The sequence below is a fragment of the Quercus lobata genome, chromosome 6 (assembly GCF_001633185.2).
Source record: "Quercus lobata isolate SW786 chromosome 6, ValleyOak3.0 Primary Assembly, whole genome shotgun sequence".
Classification (NCBI taxonomy): Eukaryota; Viridiplantae; Streptophyta; class Magnoliopsida; order Fagales; family Fagaceae; genus Quercus; species Quercus lobata.
In genome coordinates this window covers 36,530,730-36,549,101 of record NC_044909.1, presented here as the reverse complement: position 1 = coordinate 36,549,101, position 18,372 = coordinate 36,530,730, and the positions used below count along the sequence as shown (strand labels likewise).

The following is an 18,372-nucleotide window of genomic DNA, read 5'->3' as shown; positions in this document are numbered from 1 at the left end:
TTTTATTTTTACCACACAAAATTTCCCAAAAATTTGTTTCCCTCCTAACGTGTTTCACTTAGCTTCCCCCCCCCCCCCCGGTAGGGATGGCAATGGGGTGGGGCGGGGCCGGAGGATGGGATCTTCGTCCCCGCCTCGCATGGTTGTTGCCCTTCCTCGTCCCCACTCCACCCCGGGGTGTGGGGCATACTTGCCCCATCCCCGCCCCTTGGGGCCCCATGGGGACCTGCCCCGCCCCGCCTCTAATACAATTATATATATATATATATATAAATAAATTTTTTGCTACAATAATATAAATCACAATAAAACAAAATGTTTTAAAATCCAAGCATTTAAATAAATCAAGTACTTAAATAGTCTAATATGTAACAACATAATTCAAAATTTCTTATAACAAAATAAACATTGTCTTTGCATGAACAAAATCATCAAGGATAAGTGACTAGCCTTTTTTTTTTTCCTTTCAACTGTGCTCCTTTAATAGCTACAAACAAAAATACTAATTTTAGATAGAAAAAAAGAACCAAAATTCAAACCGAAAAAAACAGATTTAAGAAAGACTAAAACAAAAGGTATGTGATGAACCTAAAAAGTAAAAATCAATGTCTTGGACTTGGAGTGGAGTTTGGCTTAAAATTGAAAAATGTGTATAGGCTATGGAGAAGGGAGAAGGGTCAGTGGCAATAGCAGTAGGTTTAGAATAAAAAATATTTTATCTAATGTCTTGTGTTTCACTTTAAATATTAGTGATTTAGGGTTTACTAAATTTACAATTATAGTCCTTATTAATGCGGGACAAGGACGAGACGAGGCGAGGCGGGGATAAAAATACTAAACCCATCCCCGCTCCGGCCCGAGGTGCGGGGACAAAATATTGCCCCATTCCCACCCCACCACTTTTGCAAGGCGGGAAAAACCCATGCGGGGTGGGGTGGGGCGGGGCGGGGCAAAATTGCCATTCCACCCCCCCCCCCCCCCCCCCCCCCCAACACAAAAAGCTAAAATCTGACTTTTTACTTAGGTTTTTTTCACCCAAAATTTGTTTTTTCCCTCTCTCTACGCCGTCACTCTTCTTCTTCTTCTTCTTCTTCTCTCTCTCTCTCTCTCTCTCTCTCCATCCTCACCAGTCGCCGCCGCCGCCAGAGCTTTTTGGCTCTCTCTCTCAATCGAGTGCGGGCCATTTTCAGGAAGGAGTAGGCCAGCCGTTCATCTACTGACCACACCGACGAGAGGAAGTGCCTTTGCAAATGTCGCTGATTGAAGCCCATTTTTAGGTACCGTACCTGTGGGTTTGATCGTTCTAGTTAGCCTTTTGGGACTGTGTAGGATTGGTTCGGTTTCTTTGGTTGTGGACAATCTTATCATTTCTTACTTGTTATTTTAGTTGAATCTTGAAATGGGTATTGGCTTATGTGCCTGTTTTTATGCATTATTGTTCTTGGCTTGGAATTATTAGTATTATTTTTAATTTATTTTCTACTAAATAATTTTAATGTGAACATATGCTTAAATATTTGACATGAGTATGGTAATAAGTGTGTTTAAAATTGCTTGGGCATTTTCCTTTTGATCTTTGATAAAACTGGAATAAATGAATTAATGTACTTGATATTATGTTAGTTCTTGCTTTTAGTTTTATTATTATTATTATTTGTACAAGATGAACACCATCTGTCTGACCAAAGTCCTCATCGGCTTAAGTGTGACATGATATGCAATGCAAGGGTTATTGAATCTATGGATGTATGGTACTATGGTTCGAAGACATCCTTGGTGTAATCACAAAGCGCACAGCACGGTGGATGTATCCCATTTAGATTCATTTAATAAAAATTTATCAATGACCTTTGTACACTGTAATCTAGTGGAATATAAATTGTTTGATAAAAATACTGAGTGAGATTCTGAAAGAGGAATTTTTAAACGTGGCTTAGGAATTTAAATTAGTTTGAAAGTATTGTGAATTTTAATTAACTATTAGTCATGGATTCCCATTACCTTAATTTTGTATTGACAATGAATATGATTGAATGTTTCGTGAACCATTGTTATGAAATACTAATAACTATCACTTGTTGTCTTTGGACAAATGAGAGAAATATTATTGGAGAGTTGCAATAGTTGGACTAACTTTATCAAGCAATCTTTTCAGGAGTTCATTTGATATACTACCTTTTTAAAGGATCCATTTTAGTAAAAAAAATTAAATTATAAATTGTGCCTACTGAGCCTCATGCACCTCCCTAAATCTTGCAGAGAATGGTGTCCTTGCTTAAAGTGAACCATCAGCAACACTTTGCAGTTTTCTCCAGTGGTATTAGACCCAACAACAAGACCTTTCATCGCAAGTCATCTTTCATCTCAATGTCTTCCCGGTCATCCACAACAATTCAACATCTTCACAATACAGTGTCACCATCTTCGAATCACAGCCTCAACATTCCCATCATGGTACTCTTTTACATTTACAATGCTATCCATATTTAATATTCAAATTGCGCTGCTGTATTACTTAAATTTTTGACATGAGTATGGTAATAAGTGTGTTTAAAATTGGTTTGTTTCAATTCTGTCACAAAGAAAGTCAGAATTTACTAAGTTGTATCTTGTGAAGGTATTCCTTAAAACAAGTGGGTGCTTTGGGTTTGGGTCTTGAAATATGAATAAAGAAATAAATAATATATAAAATGACATTGTAAAGAGGTGTTTGTTTAATTTATTTATATTTTTTCTCTTGAATGTTTAGAGATGGAGAACAAACATATATGTAATGCTGTAACTACAGGGGGCTTCTTTCTTCATTTTCTTTTCCTATTAAGTGGGTTCATTGTGATCTTCAACACACCTTTCTTCAGACATTTTGACATGTACCATATTACTATGTTGTGTAAATAACTGTACAGCTGTCTTATAGGCCCTTAACCTAGCTAGAGTTGTATAAAGGTAAGGTAAATATAATTACAAGTGTAGTACAAGTACAACAAGGTATTGAACATAGGCTTTCTCAACAAAAAAAAAAAAAAACAAAAACAAAAACAAACAAACAAGCAAAAGGTATTGAACATAGGGGTGGCAATTTGTGTTGGTGGGTCATATGCATGTTGTGTTGAGGTAGGCATTGTTAGAGTTGGGTCAAGGTAGAGAGATTCAATTACATGAATTGACACAAACAAGATCCATTTAAAAATCATGTCAAAAACCCCTCATTCCTAACATAACCCTCATTGGAGTCATGTCTAGGTAAAGACAACTTGTTTCACCTGTTTAATAAATATGACCCAAAAAATTGAAATGGTAACATAATTTTATATTTTATAAGTACATAAATTATAATAATTGTAAATAAAAAAATTCCATACAAATTCTAATATCATAGTAACATTGATTAAAGTACAATTAGCACACCAATTCTATTTATGAGATGAGTTAAGATTTCTTGTAAAACACAACTAATTTTCCAATGCAAGAAGGGCAGTGATTAACAATGAATTAATTTATTACGTCTAGCAAGTCATAATCTAAATCCTATACTCAAGAAGGGTGTGTGAATTAATTTATTACATCTAGCAAGTCATAAAAATTTATTATTAGCAGAAAGTTTGTTGAAGGTAATAAGAGAGGGAAGATGGGGTGGGGTTATTGGAGGCCATCATGTAGGCTGTCATCCCACAAAAACATCATGGGAAGACAAGCTGAGATACAAAAAAAATAAAAATCAAAACTTCTGCTTTTATTTAAGTTTCTAGCATAGAACTTGGTTATGCGTTTGCCATGATTATTGAGGTTCCATGACTGGTTTGCCAACTAACTATACTGTTAACCTGATTGTTAGGCATAAGAATTGCAACAATGACTGTTACTTCAGTAAGAGTCTTATATGTTAAAGGTAGGAATTGAGGTAGGACCGTTAGGAATTTAGCACTAAATTAGATTAATTAATGAAAAGGATTTGATATTTATTCATATTTAAATTTATTCCATATGATAAGATCAAAAGGATGGTCATTCCTGATGGTTTTGAGGCTTCAGGCTGGACATAAGTATTGTTTGTTGGGCAAGCTTTCATCTGAGGTTGGATGGAACCACAATGACACTATTAAGGTCAGTCCATTTGTCTTTTTGTTTCAACTTTGTAGATTTCTTTTTGCCTTCGTCAGATGTTCATTTCCCACAAATTTCTATTTCTCTTATAATCTTTATTCTTTGCTAATAGTTTTACTTTTATATATGTGTGTGTGTATATATATATATATATATATAAAGTGTCTTAATGCATTTTATCTACATTTAAACCACTTCTAATCTACATTTAAAGCAAAAAAAATATAATTTTATTGTGCTTATATATATTCTTTCCTTGTTGGCAGATTGTAAAAAGAAAAGGCATTACAAGTTCGTGTGAACAAAGCAAGTGAACTTGTTTGTGTTAGACTTAAGGTACTCTCTCTCTCTCTCTCTCTCTCTCTGTGTGGTGGGCTGTTGAATTGGGGCAAGCAAGTGGCTTGCATGGAAATATAAGGTGGTTTTAGAGGATATTGAGAGTGTTAACTGTTTTGTGTAATATTGGATGATTCTTGTTGATTTGTTTTTATTCGATTAATTCATTTTAGGGGCTTCTCTCTATCTTTTTCACATATGAGGAACACTAAAATGAAATGGGATATTTAAAGAGATGTCCATTCCTAAAGAATATTACCAGTAATGATGTTATAGTTACCAAATGTGTTGATAACTTTTGTATATGTTTAAATTCATTATTTTCTTAGGAACATAGCTGGTTGTTGGGTCACTTGACTAGTCAATTAGGCCAGCATAGATATGATACTACTCTCCTTAGCCTACTTTGGAATGTGATGGACATACTTATAGTATTTTTACAGTTTTGGATGCTATTAAATGATAGTAGCAGTTTGTAGTATGTTAGGTTCTTTGCTTTTTTGTCTTTAGAACACCCTATTTTATTTTGATAAGTTACATTCTACCCTAATTATAGCAGCTAGCATGTATGGCATGAAGTTGGCTAGTAGCATTTATCCCATTTCAAATTGTTCTGAAAACAAGTAGCCAGTCATGCCATTTTAGTTTGCAAAACCACAACTTTAATTCGTTTGAGATTTCCAGTTTTACATAGTAACATGCCCCAAGTGTTGGACCTTCCAACATTTACTTTCAAGACTTATTAAAAGTAATTCAATTCTTAGAAATGGTGGAACTCTATTTTCCATAATAAAGACCTTAACATGTCTCAGTATTTAATTTTTATGATGACTGTACTTGTTTATTTTTTACGCATGCCCCTCTAGTTTATTGACTATATTTTACACTATGCTAATTTCTTTAGTTAGCCATTTGATATTTATTTACCAGGTGCCCTTAATTTCTTCAGTTAGCCATTTGAAATCAAAAGTTCTTTGCAATGCTGAAAATAGATTTGATGCTAGCTATTAGCTTAGATGACTTTTGCAAGAGCCTTCAGTTAAGTAGCACTACAATTCTATCCAAATCAGTTAGATCATATATATATTTATGGGACATTGTTTGAACTTGTTCCCATTTATTGCCTTGGTAATATTTTCTTATCATTCTATTCCATTTATATGCACTTATTGAGTAATCATAATTTGTATGTAGGATGTTCCTCCAATCCAACAATCTCCACATATCCAAAAATCATCAACTGCATCCCATCACCAAAGAAGCTTATAGATTTTATCTTGGTGTTCGAGGACTCTTTTGTGTATAAAGAACTTCATTGCTACAACCGCATTTTTTGCAAGTGTTGGAGGATATTTGTAAACATTTTGGAACTTTGATTATAGTATTAGCTTGGAACTTTAATGATGGTTATAGGAAATATTATGTATTTGATAATATATTTCCATGTTAATATAATCTTAGTTTGGAGACATTTGTGGTGTTGTTAATTAGTTACATATGTGGTATTGTTTCAGTAGAACTGAAATTATTATAGGTTGTTTGTAGTGGGACGGTGGTTTTAAACCCAGGGGGAAAAAAAATTAACTTATAGCGGCGGGCAAAAAGCGCTACTAAAGGTCTAAAATTATACTATAATTGAAGCCCTATAACAGTGTTTATAACTTGTCGCTAAAGCTTCACATATATAGCGGCAAGCGTAACCGTCGCTAAAAGGTGCATATGGTTAATTGTACACAAAGTCCTATAGCAGCGCGCATATCCTGCCGCTAAAAGGTCAATTGACCAGAATTTTAACCTCATATGACAGCGTTTTTTTGCCCATCGCAATAGACCAAAACCGTTGCTAAATGATAGATCTATTGAAGTGGTAAGATCTATAGCGGCACTACAATGGTGGCGGGAGGAACCGTCGCAATAGCATCCGCTGCTAAAGGTCAAATGTACCTTTAGTAGCGCTTTTTGGGCTTTAGCAGCACATTTGGCCTGCCGCAATAATCCGTTTTTCTTGTAGTGAATCCAAGGCATTCTTGAATGGGCGTCAAGGCCAGCTCAATACAATTTAAGGCTTAAGACGATAATTTTAAATGACTGTTTTATATTTTTACTATTAGTTGTATAATATTTAATTTATTTACTGTTAACTTAGTTAATGTTTTAAATTAAAATTCATTATCCATAATTTTTAATATGATACGAGTAATTTACTTGAGCTATAATAGAGAAATTACAAATTTCACTATGTAGGTCTTACAAACTAATAGGTCACCAATTTAAAAAAAAAAAAGGTGATTAAAATATTTATTTATTATATTGTTTAAGTGACACTAATCACATTCTTGTCTCATCAATTTATAAGTTTTTTTGTAATAAAATTTGTAATAGCTTTAACATTTTTCATCCACAATTTTTTTTGGGATAATACAAATGCTACTACAAATTTTAATACAATAGGTTTACAAATTGATATGCCAATAAATGTAATTGATGGCACTTCAACAAGATAATAACTGGGTATTTTGAATTATTTCATGTGATTAGTGACATGTTAATTTGTAAGTCCTATATAATTAAATTTGTATATTTCTAATATAACTCAATTTTTGGACATTTTTAAGAGTAGAGCAAAAAATATACTACTCACAATTTTTTTTTTTAAATTACTTATTGCCCCAGATTTTGAGGTCTTTCTTTAGAAGGGGCCTTAGGCCTTGAGCCAACCCTAGGGGTCGCCCTGATCATGAACTGAGGCCCTAAAAGGTACCACAAATACCTTGCTTGGAGGTTGATGGGGGGTAGCTTCACATTGAAGCCAAAGTGGTCACGAGACCACCTTGACCTAGAAAAAAAAATTATTATATATAAATTTAAAAAATTTTATGACCACCCTAAATTTTTCTAGGCCCAACATAATTAAACTTTAGACAAATTTTGACAAGAAACTTGGTTGTAGTCTAAAGTTACAACCCTTTTTATTTTTTTTTATTGGATGTAAATTTTAACAAATTCATTACTAGATTACATTTTTTTAGTATATCTTCCATGCTTGTAAAATTTCAAGAATATCAAAGATCAATAGTTATGTTATCAATCATATATTTAAATTTTGAGTTATTTTAGTATAAAATTGTACATAAAAAATAAGTTTATGAATCGAATAATAATTAAGATTCGATTGACAAGATACTTGACACTTGTCTTAAAAACATAGAGAACATGCAATTTAACAATTAGATTTTCAAATTAAGTTATGCTAATTTTTTTTAATGAGATTTGTAGCCTTAAATTACAACTAAGTTCATAGTCAAATTTTGTCCTTAAACCTTGATCCTCTTAACAATATATTAGGTCCTTACAAACAAAAAGAAAAGGCCAAGAAAATTTTTATTTAACTAAAATTTTGAAAGAGATGTAGCTTACAATATTGATAATGAAATAATCATGCAAGTATGGAATGATTTCAAAAAAAAAAAAAAAAAACTCGTACAAAAAAATTGTAAACTTTATGTGTTTTTTTTTTTTTTTTTTGGTCAATATCTAAAACGAATATCTTTTTATTAAATTTTGCATCATGGGTAGGAATCAAAGCGCCATAAAGGGGGAACACTATGAAGCTTTTGGTTTGGAGGGATTGAAATAAAGATTGGGATGATTAGGCAATCATCATCAATGGACTAACACCGTGATTCTCGCATTAGCTTTGATCGTGTGAGTGAGTTTCCTTAGTAAGTAATATTTCCATGGGTGACATTTCATATTGTTTTATTAATAAAATTAGTACAAAGTTTAGTTATAAAATTGGTTCTAACCTAAAGTAGGGGTGGCAAATGGGCGAATTGGGTCATAAATGAGTTGGGTGTGTATTACTCATTTATGACCCGTTTATATATAGATTAATTATTTATTACCAACCTAACCCATTTAATTAGTAACCCACCCATTTATCCTAATATGATCCAAATACCTTTAAAACTACTTGAATACTCTCTTGACCTCCAAAATTACCAAAATACCCTCAAATACCTAAAATGGCCCAAATACACCTACACTTCCAAAATTACCAATATACCCTTGGACATCCAAAATTATCCTCAAAATCTCTAAAATAAGCAAAATAACCTAACGGGTCATTTTGATAATTTTATGATTTCAGGGGTATTTTGGTCATTTTAAAGTTTCATGGGGGTATTTTGGTTATTTTTTAAGTTTTGGTGGTATTTCATTCATTTTCCAAAATTTTAGAATTTATGTTGTTTATTTAAATTTTAGATGGCCGAAGACCTTATAGGTGAATTGGCACCTCCTCATGTACAAAGTGCTTGGAGGTCTAGGGGGGAAAGCGTTTGAACTACGGGATTGGCAGCATATTATAATTATTTCTCCAAAAAAAAAAAAAAGATGGGTTTTAGTGGGTATTAGTGGGTTTATCCATTAATTAAATAACTTAATGGGTTTTTACCCATTTAACCCAAATACTCAAACGGGTTGGGTTAAAACTTATCCAAATAAGGTGGGTAATGGGTGAGTTCATGGATATGGATAATATTGCCACCCTTAGGTACAACCTTACTCAATAAAATAAAAATTAATAAATATTTTGAAAGTCTAATAGGATATTGCATGTTCTTTACGTTCTTAATATACATGTCAAATTTTATGTCAATTAGATGTTATTTACTATACTATCTATAAGTTTATATTTTATGAATAATTTTAAAATTACAAAAACTTACAATTTAAAAATTTATTGTTGACATAACTATTGATATCTAATTTTCTAAAAATTTTGAGCATGGAGAATACAAGAAGAAAATGTAATCCAATGGTGGATTTGTCAAAATTCACCTTCTATTCTATAAAAAGATATTGAGTAAGATTGTAATATTTTGTAACTAAACTTTGCCCATAAAATAATTAATTTACTTGAACCTTTATTTTCATGAGTTTTTAACACAGCTCTACCCCTTCCTCCACCCCCACCCCCAACCCCAACCAAAAAAAAAGAAAAAAGAAAAAAACAAAAAACAAAACGTTTCAATGAAAAGTACTTCCACCCTTTAAGGTTTTATAAATACAATAGATAAATTCATCTCCACTCACATTGATTACTTTCTTAATAGAATAGTGTGTAAACTATGTATTTAGTCCCTATCCTATGCACTATATTTCAATTTGGTCCCTAACCTTTCAATTGTGTCAATTTGGTCTCTAACTTTTTAGTATTGTGTCAATTTAGTCTCTGCCATTATCTTTTGGATTAAAATTGATAACGCGTCTAATGGCCAAAATAAAAAATTATCTTTCATTGATGTGAAAATACTCTAAAATTTTATTTTGGCCGTTTGATATGTTATCAATTTTTATCCAAAAGATAACGACAATAACTATATTGACACGATATTGAAAGTTTAGGGATCCAATTGACACAATTAGAAGGTTATGGTCCAAATTGAAATATGATGTATAAGATAGGGACTAAATTTGTAATTTACTCTAGAATATTCCATTAGATGAGAGTGTCAATGCAAAAGAGGAGATCAGCTTATTTGTTTCATTTATAGAACTTTTTTTTTTTTTTTTTTGAGGAAAACATATATAGAACATTAATGGTGAAAGTGTTTAGTATTTTTTAAAAAATTTGAGAGAAAAGAATTTTTTTTTTTTTAATTTAAAGAAAAAAATGGTAACCATTGCTATTTTACTTTCATGTATTAATTATCTATAGATTTGGGGCAGTAGGTTAATTGGGTAACTGCGTTTACTTCCATTTATTAATTATCTACAAATAACTTGTGGGCAGTGGGCAAGAGAAAAACGTGCGGATTTTGACTTTTTTTTCTTCTCCCAAAAGCGAACGAAGAAAAATAAGCAAAGAGAACCAAAAAATTCCTATCCCTTACCTAATTACCTTTCCAAAAAGAGTATAGAAGAGTAGTCAGCAAGAAAGTTTGAAATTTGTATCCCCTTGTGATGTCCTACTACCTCTTAGTCTCACTCCGATTTGCTAAGCCAATATGTCACCAGACTCACCACACACCCCTAGAGTCCCTTATTTCTACTACTATATATACACACATTTGTGCTTAAAATCATTCACTTATTTGTCATTCCTAGGCATTTCATTTCAATCGTTTCATATCAGCTTAATTTCTACGTGTGACAAAAGAGAAAACTAAATGGCGAAATCACCAGAAGTTGAGAAACCGAACAAGGCCTTTGGCTGGGCAGCCAGAGATTCTTCTGGGGTCCTTTCTCCCTTCAATTTCTCAAGAAGGTCCTCTCTCTCTCTCTCTCTCTCTCCATTCTTGTTTGATTTTTTTTTTTTTTTTTTTCATTTTAATCCCATATTTGGATTATCCTAAGAAATTGGATCATTTTGTTATGTTTTATAATCTTTTTGTTTTCCTCCTTCAATCAAAATGAAATTGGATCATTCAATTACTAAATACTTTTATTCCAAATGAAATTGATTGTTTTAATTTGATAATTATTATAATAATATAGGAGGTGTATCTAAATCATAATTCTTCTTATAAAGAAGAATGGATAATATCAGTTGAGTTACAAATTCCCTTCAATAATTTGAACATTAGTAAAGCTCCTGTTTATTCTTATTTTCATTTATTTTATCAAAAATATTCGTTATTTTATACTTATTTTTAAAAATGAGATTATTTAAAAAAAATTAACAAAATAAGAATGCATTTCTTTGATCAATTAATCATAGTGGTGCGCATAGTGACTGGTCAACTAGTATCAACAAGTATCCATCCTTTTTAATGATCCATCCTTTTTGTTCTCTCTTCTTCTTCTTTTTTTTTTTTTTTGGCAAAAATATTTTTTTTGTCCTTATATTTTGGGGTTACACTGATATTGGTCCCTAGATTTTGATAAAAATCAATTTAGTTTTTATTATTTTCAATGTGCAGTTAATTTGATTCCAACGTTAACTCATTAACGGAAAATACCTATGTTGTAATGGTGTGCACTACTAGCATTTAACTTAAAGGACTCAATTAATTGAAAGCAAAGATAGAATGCTGAAATGAATTTTGGAAAAATTCTGAGTGTACACTTTGTATTTTTGCCTATTTTTTATAATTATTTTAGTCACTTGTTTGTTAACAATGCACACTGTTTACCACATATGCATTTTTCGTTAGTGAGTTAACGATATGGACTAAATTAATTGCAAATTGCAAATATCATGACCGAATTAATTGTTACCAAAATGTAGGGATCAAATTAATTGTGACCCCAAAATGATTTTTTTTTTTTTTTTGGGTTCTAAATTGTTGGTTTATGCTAAATAAAATGGTTTGGTATGTTTGCAGGGCAACAGGAGAGAAGGACGTAAGGTTCAAAGTTATTTATTGTGGGGTATGCCACTCCGACCTTCACACGGTCAAGAACGATTGGGGCACGTCCACCTACCCACTTGTCCCTGGGTATGTTAATCGAATCATCATACTTCTATCTCTATATCTTACCTTTTCATAAAGAATCATGTTGTCCTAAAATCATTCTCTTCATTTCAATTAGATGAACCAATTTTCTATATATTATAATATGTACAAAGTTTAGCTACAAATTAGGTTGTAATTAATAGCTATTACTAAGTTTATAACCAAACTTTGCTTTTATAGTATTCAAAATTATATTCTATTATAATATGGACGAAATTTAGCTATAAATTTAGTTGTAGCTTAAGACTATAACTTTCACTAAAAACAATTAACATGATTACATATTTTGAAAATCTAACTGTTGGATTATATATATTTTATGTTCTTAACACATATCAAATTTCATGTTAATTGAATGTTATTTTCTATTTGATTCATAGACACATTTTTTATACATAATTTTAGACTACAAAAGTTTGAAATTTAAACATTTGATTGATGACATAAGTATTAATCTTTGATCTTTTATAAATTTTGCAAGAAAGAAGGATATAAGAAGTAAATGTAATTTAATAGTAGATTTGTTAAGATTCACATTCAATAAAAAGATATTGAATAGAATTATAGCCTTAGGTTATAACGTACCAAGTTTATAGTCAAACTTTATCCTTATAATATACGGTGGTATTAATCTTTGATCTTCCAAAAATTTTATAAGAATTGAGGATATAAGAAGAAAATGTAATCCAATGGTAGATTTGTTAAAATTCACATCCAATATATTCGAACTTTATCCTTATAATATACGATGATATTTTCTTTCTTTACTTTGGAGAACAATGTGATCCTTTTTGTCTATATTTAAGGATAGAATAACCTAAAAGATTGTGGGCCCATTTGATAAAAGATTTATAGTATCGTTGTTTAAATGTCTTGGAAATAAGTGTAAATTAGAAAGTGTTGTAGTGTTTAAACACTGAAAACTGTTATTTAAACAACAGTACCAAACACCCCCTATAGCACTCAACAAATCATAATAGGTTATATATATATATATATATATATATATTGTGGGGTCAGAGGATTTGTGACCCTGACCCACTTTACATTGGGGCCCAAGACCCGAGCCGATGAGGGATATAGTCGAGAACCTACAGTGAAAGTCCAAATAGCCTTGAGACATGGCCGAGGATAACTCTATCCTCGGCATCCCCAGGGCACTCCTAAAAGAAGGGGCAAGAACGACATAGGAATAGTTTTGGGAAGAGCCGAACACATCCGCGTTGATAGACAAAGGAGCCCTGGACAACATGGCAACAAAGGACAAAGGAAAGGCTGCCATTACTATAATTAAATACTCTGAACCAGACAGAACAATGTTTTTCAGTTTTTACAACTACCTCCAACCACTTTGGGTATGGGCTGATGGGACAAGTATCAACCCTGGAAAGTTGAAAAAGGGGCTAATATAAAAGGAAAAGTAAGCAGTCCAGAAAAAGGGGCTAGGAAAAAAGGCTAAGAACCAGAGCCTCCCAGGCCGTATCGAGGAGAAAGACTCCTCGAGTGAACATGGTTTAATTCCGTATGAATACCATGACTAACCACCGTTCGGTGACCAAGGCCTAGCTTTTTAAGCCCACGCTCTACAAATTTTATTGTTTAGGCCTTTTAACGTACGAACCCAACATCATTTTGGGGTCGTTACAAATTGAGTCCTTACATATAAATATATATATATATATATATATATATAAAATGAATCTTTGATGCCGTTTCATGTTTGGTTCCTTTGCTTTTTTCTTTTTTTTTTCCTGCGTTGTTATTTATAGTAGTTTAAATTACAAATTACATTATTTAATTTTGATATGTTTTTATTTTTTTCTTAGTAATTTTTTAATTTCAAAGGCTTACGTATGATTTCAATGTGTTATTCCATCCATATCGCGCTTTTAAAGCTCATAAATGACGTAGATTTGCTATTGAAAATAAATGGAGTTTAAAAACACAGTTTAGATAGAGATTGATGGAAGGACAACACATTAAAAACAAATGTTTAAGTTAAAAGACAAAGAATTAAATATTAAAACTGCAAAGACGAAAATAAAAAACAAATCCAAGTTAGTGGGTGTAATTTCTAAAATTTTCAATTCAACACTTTTCCAAAATTTTACATGCCATTTGTCCATTACATGTTCACATTAGAGTTTCTAAAAATTACTTATTTTACACTATATATAAAGAGTTAATTTATTTATTTTATCAACTTATTTAACAATATACTCACCATGTCATTTCTTATTTTTAGATATGACATGAAAAAATAATAGAGAGAAAGAGAGAGAGAGAGAGAGAATGATAGGGTCAAAGAGAAGAGAGTAGAGAAAAGTGAGAATAAAAAATAGGGATAATTACACATAACCCACCTGTGGTTAGGGCGAAAATCACTTTGCCTACCCGTGGTTTGAAAAGTATCACTTAACCCACCTGTGGTATGTTTCCGTCAATCTCCGTAACCCACCTCAAGCCCAGCCGTTACAAAAACACCTCTTAACACCAAAACACAACATAACGCGAATCAAAACACCCAAAACTCAGAAACTTTTCAAGAGAGAGACTTGTGGTGAGATCAACGTGTTCTTCGTGGTTTTTATATCTCTTTTTCAGCCTGTCTTGGCCCGGTGGTTTCATCTCATCACGGTGGTTCTAGCTCTCCATAAGTGGTTACAAATTTTCTCGCCATTAATGAGTTGTGGCTCTCCATTTGGTGGTTTTGTGTCACCATTTGTGGGTTTTGTTGGTTTTTGCATTTGGGTGTGCTTTATTTATTTTTTTTTTTTGCAGAAATCACGGTGACCAGTGGTTATGGGTTCACAATAGAGAGAAAAGAAAGATAGAAGTTTTCACCATTGCCTCCCTCAACCCTTTGGCTAACTCCTCGAATTAAAAAAAAAAAAAAGATTGAAAACCAAAAAGCATAACATAAACTACATTTGGGAACCATTAACAACATAAACTGCTGCCAGCACCACCATCACCACCACCACTACCTTCATCTCTCCCACCAGAACCTCCATAGCCACTCGACCCACCATTCGAAACTGTAGAAACTAGAAAATGATCAAAACCCAGTTGCCCAAATCGCATTTCAGAACAACCCAAATTCTTAAACTCGGCTCCATGGCTAGAACTCAACGGGTGAGAGTAAGAGTGGCACGAAGAACAAGTACGAAACCCACTAATCTGAACTGGGTTTGTGGGAATTCGGGTGGAATGCGAAATGGGTCTGCAAGAAAACCCCATGAAACTGAAAGAGAGTAGGGATTTGCGGGTGAGTGATGCTGGGTTTGGAACTGTTTGTTTCTATGAAAACTGAAGAAAAACAGGAGTTGTGGGAAAGTCTGTGTGACTGTACTGTGGGTTTTGAGGTTTTTTTTTTTTCACTGGTATAGGATAGGAGTGCGGCTCTTGGGTTGAGGGAGGCGATGGGGTTAGGCTTTTAATTTTTTTTGGGTATGTTCTTCATGTTCTTCATGTTTAAAATTTGTGTGAATGGAAAGAGAAATAAATACCACTTTTTGATTTTGTTTCTCTTGCATTTTTGCTTTATTTTTTGTTTTGGGAGGAGGGAGACATAAAGTTTGAGCCACCGTGACGACATGAAACCACCGGGTCGAGACAGACTGAAAAAGAGATCTAAAAACCACAAAGAACACGTTGATCTCACCATAAGTCTCTCTCTTGAAAAGTTTCTGAGGTTTGGGTGTTTTGATTCACGTTATGTTGTGTTTTGGTGTTAAGAGGTGTTTTTGTAATGGCTGGGCTTGAGGTGGGTTACGGAGATTGACGGAAACATACCACAGGTGGGTTATGTGTAATTATCCCTAAAAAATAAATACAAATTTGCTACAGTTGTTGCTATAAATAAAAACTATTGGTTCGCATCAGGGTAAAGGTCAATTTGAGCGTGTGTTGCTAAAATAGCCATTTGGAGGGTTTTATGCTCATATTAATACATTATCAATGAAACGAGTCCAAGAATTTTACTTTCTTGTATGTTTAGTATCCCATATTGAAATCATGTGAACTGAATTGGATAATGCAGGCATGAGATTGTGGGCGAAGTGACTGAGGTGGGGAGCAAGGTACAAAAGTTCAAAGTTGGGGACAAGGTTGGCGTTGGCGGCATGGTTGGAGCATGTCACTCTTGTGATAACTGTGCCAAGAACCTTGAAAATTACTGCTCCAAAATGATTCTCACCTATGGTGCCAAGTACTATGATGGAACCATCACATATGGAGGCTACTCTGACACCATGGTTTCCGATGAGCACTTTGTGATCCATATTCCAGACAACCTTCCGCTTGATGCTAGTGCCCCTCTCCTTTGTGCTGGGATCACAGTGTACAGTCCCTTGAGATTTTATGGACTTGACAAACCTGGTATGCATGTGGGTGTGGTTGGCCTTGGTGGTCTAGGCCATGTTGCTGTGAAGTTTGCTAAAGCTATGGGGGTTAAGGTGACAATTATCAGTACTTCACCCAACAAGAAGAAGGAAGCTTTGGAACATCTTGGTGCTGACTCCTTTTTGGTTAGTAAAGACCAAGATCAGATGCAGGTACCTAGTTGTTAACATGTTGCATTGTTAAGTTAGTATGTGTGAGTTACAATAGGTGTACATTATCTAAGTTTCAAATTTTACCTACCATATAGGCTGCCCAGGGAACATTGGATGGTATCATTGATACAGTCTCTGCTCAGCACCCTCTCCTGCCTCTAATTAGTCTATTGAAGACACAAGGAAAGCTCGTTGTGGTTGGTGCGCCAGAGAAGCCACTTGAGTTACCAGTCTTACCACTACTCATGGGTAAGCATATTAATTACAACTAACAATTGTTACATTTGATTTGATAAGGGGTCCGAAGTTGCTTGTTATGTTAATTTGACTTGGTAATTAATTATATGAGGCTGTTTGTGTATTATTATTATTATATCCACTTGTGTTGTACAGGCTTAATTGTTGCCTGTGCATTTTAACTGATGAATTTTGTAGTAATAAGTATTATGAAATGACAGGAAGGAAGTTACTGGGTGGTAGTTGTGCTGGAGGCATGAAGGAGACACAAGAAATGATTGACTTTGCAGCCAAACATAACATAACTGCTGACATTGAGATTATTCCAATTGATTATGTGAACACAGCCATGGAACGACTTGTGAAAACAGATGTTAGATACCGATTTGTCATTGATATTGGAAACACATTGAAGTCAAGTTCTTGATTTTTGTTGCCTTTTCGAACAAATTAATTATTTCGCAATCTATGAAATAATAAGTGGGAACATAGTATTATAAAATAAACACTTGATATTTATCCATGTGAGCAAAGCTTCATTCAAGAAAATTCTCCATCTAATGTAATACTTTCTTGGCTACGATCTGGTGTCTTTGAAAAGTCAAATTTAGATTGAAAATATTATACATTTGGAGCTAGAAGAATGAATGCATTCATTTTACTGTTAAAATTTTATTTCTTAAATCTAAAAGTATACAGTGTCATATCAGTTAAAATTGTGACATTCGATGCATATTTAAATATTTCATATTTAATTTGAACTATAAATTAGATCCATATCAAATAGATCATTTTCCACTACTAAAGACACTATTTGTTTTTATTGTTTTCATAGTAATTCTTCCCAATCAAATGGCAATCTTAAGCTGTGGCATGTGAGGATTCCTTTTGTCCAAGGGAGAGGATTCTTACTCAACTTTTTATCCATTAAAAATTTTGTATTAAAGTTAAAAAGATGTAACAACTAAATTAAATGTAATATTAAAACAAATTGCAAAAGAGGTATGCATAGGAAGCACGCATAGGAAAAAAATAGGAATGTTTCATCATTTAAGAGTGATAGGCCAAGAATGTATTGACCCCTTAGGTAAATTAACCAATTAATTAGTTAAGTGAATTAATTAAGTCAATTAACATGCAATACGCGTGGTAATACAAACAAATCACCAAATAACTAAATGCAGCATAAATTAAATTTGACACGAGTGATTTGTTTACGAATGGGGAAAACCACCGAGGCAAAACCCCACAGAGTGAATTTAAGGTTACCACTCTTGAGAATCCACTATTATCAAAATAAGCAATTACAAGTAAAGAAATCTCAGTACCTTATACTAACCTACAGTTGAACCCTTACCCCAATACATAATTGGACTTGTAATGTGCATGTAGTGACAATCTCTCCTTTTAATGCACAGCTTCAAGTTCGTGACTAACCAATCGGTGCACGAATCCTAGTACGTGATTAACACACTAACTTGAGAAGGATGTTGACTGCAAAGTTTTTCAGTTCATCCACACGATGAAAATCAAGAAACTCTTTTGTTACAAAACCCTACGGTGTACAAACGCAACAGCTTCTTTAAGAGAAAGATGAACTAAGGCAGATTGTCTCCGGTCACAATATGCATGTAACAACAAGTGCGACAACCTTTGAATCAACTGAGACAGCCCTT

General features: G+C 33.2%; 1 protein-coding gene and 1 long non-coding RNA gene across 2 annotated transcripts; both read left to right on the top strand.

The window, feature by feature from the left end:
- The first annotated feature begins 1,037 nt into the window (after nt 1-1,037).
- On the top strand, nt 1,038-5,911 carry LOC115994251. The gene is made up of 5 exons (XR_004093161.1): nt 1,038-1,277; nt 2,260-2,454; nt 4,033-4,104; nt 4,371-4,440; nt 5,635-5,911. It is a non-coding gene; the product is annotated as an uncharacterized LOC115994251 (long non-coding RNA).
- A 4,648-nt stretch (nt 5,912-10,559) lies between these two features.
- Nucleotides 10,560-17,216, top strand: LOC115994250 (probable mannitol dehydrogenase). The gene is made up of 5 exons (XM_031118314.1): nt 10,560-10,711; nt 11,772-11,885; nt 15,946-16,459; nt 16,555-16,708; nt 16,918-17,216. The coding sequence occupies exons 1-5, from the start codon at nt 10,614-10,616 to the stop codon at nt 17,121-17,123; spliced, it is 1,086 nt and encodes a 361-aa protein (XP_030974174.1). The 5' UTR covers nt 10,560-10,613; the 3' UTR covers nt 17,124-17,216.
- Nucleotides 17,217-18,372: the final 1,156 nt, after the last annotated feature.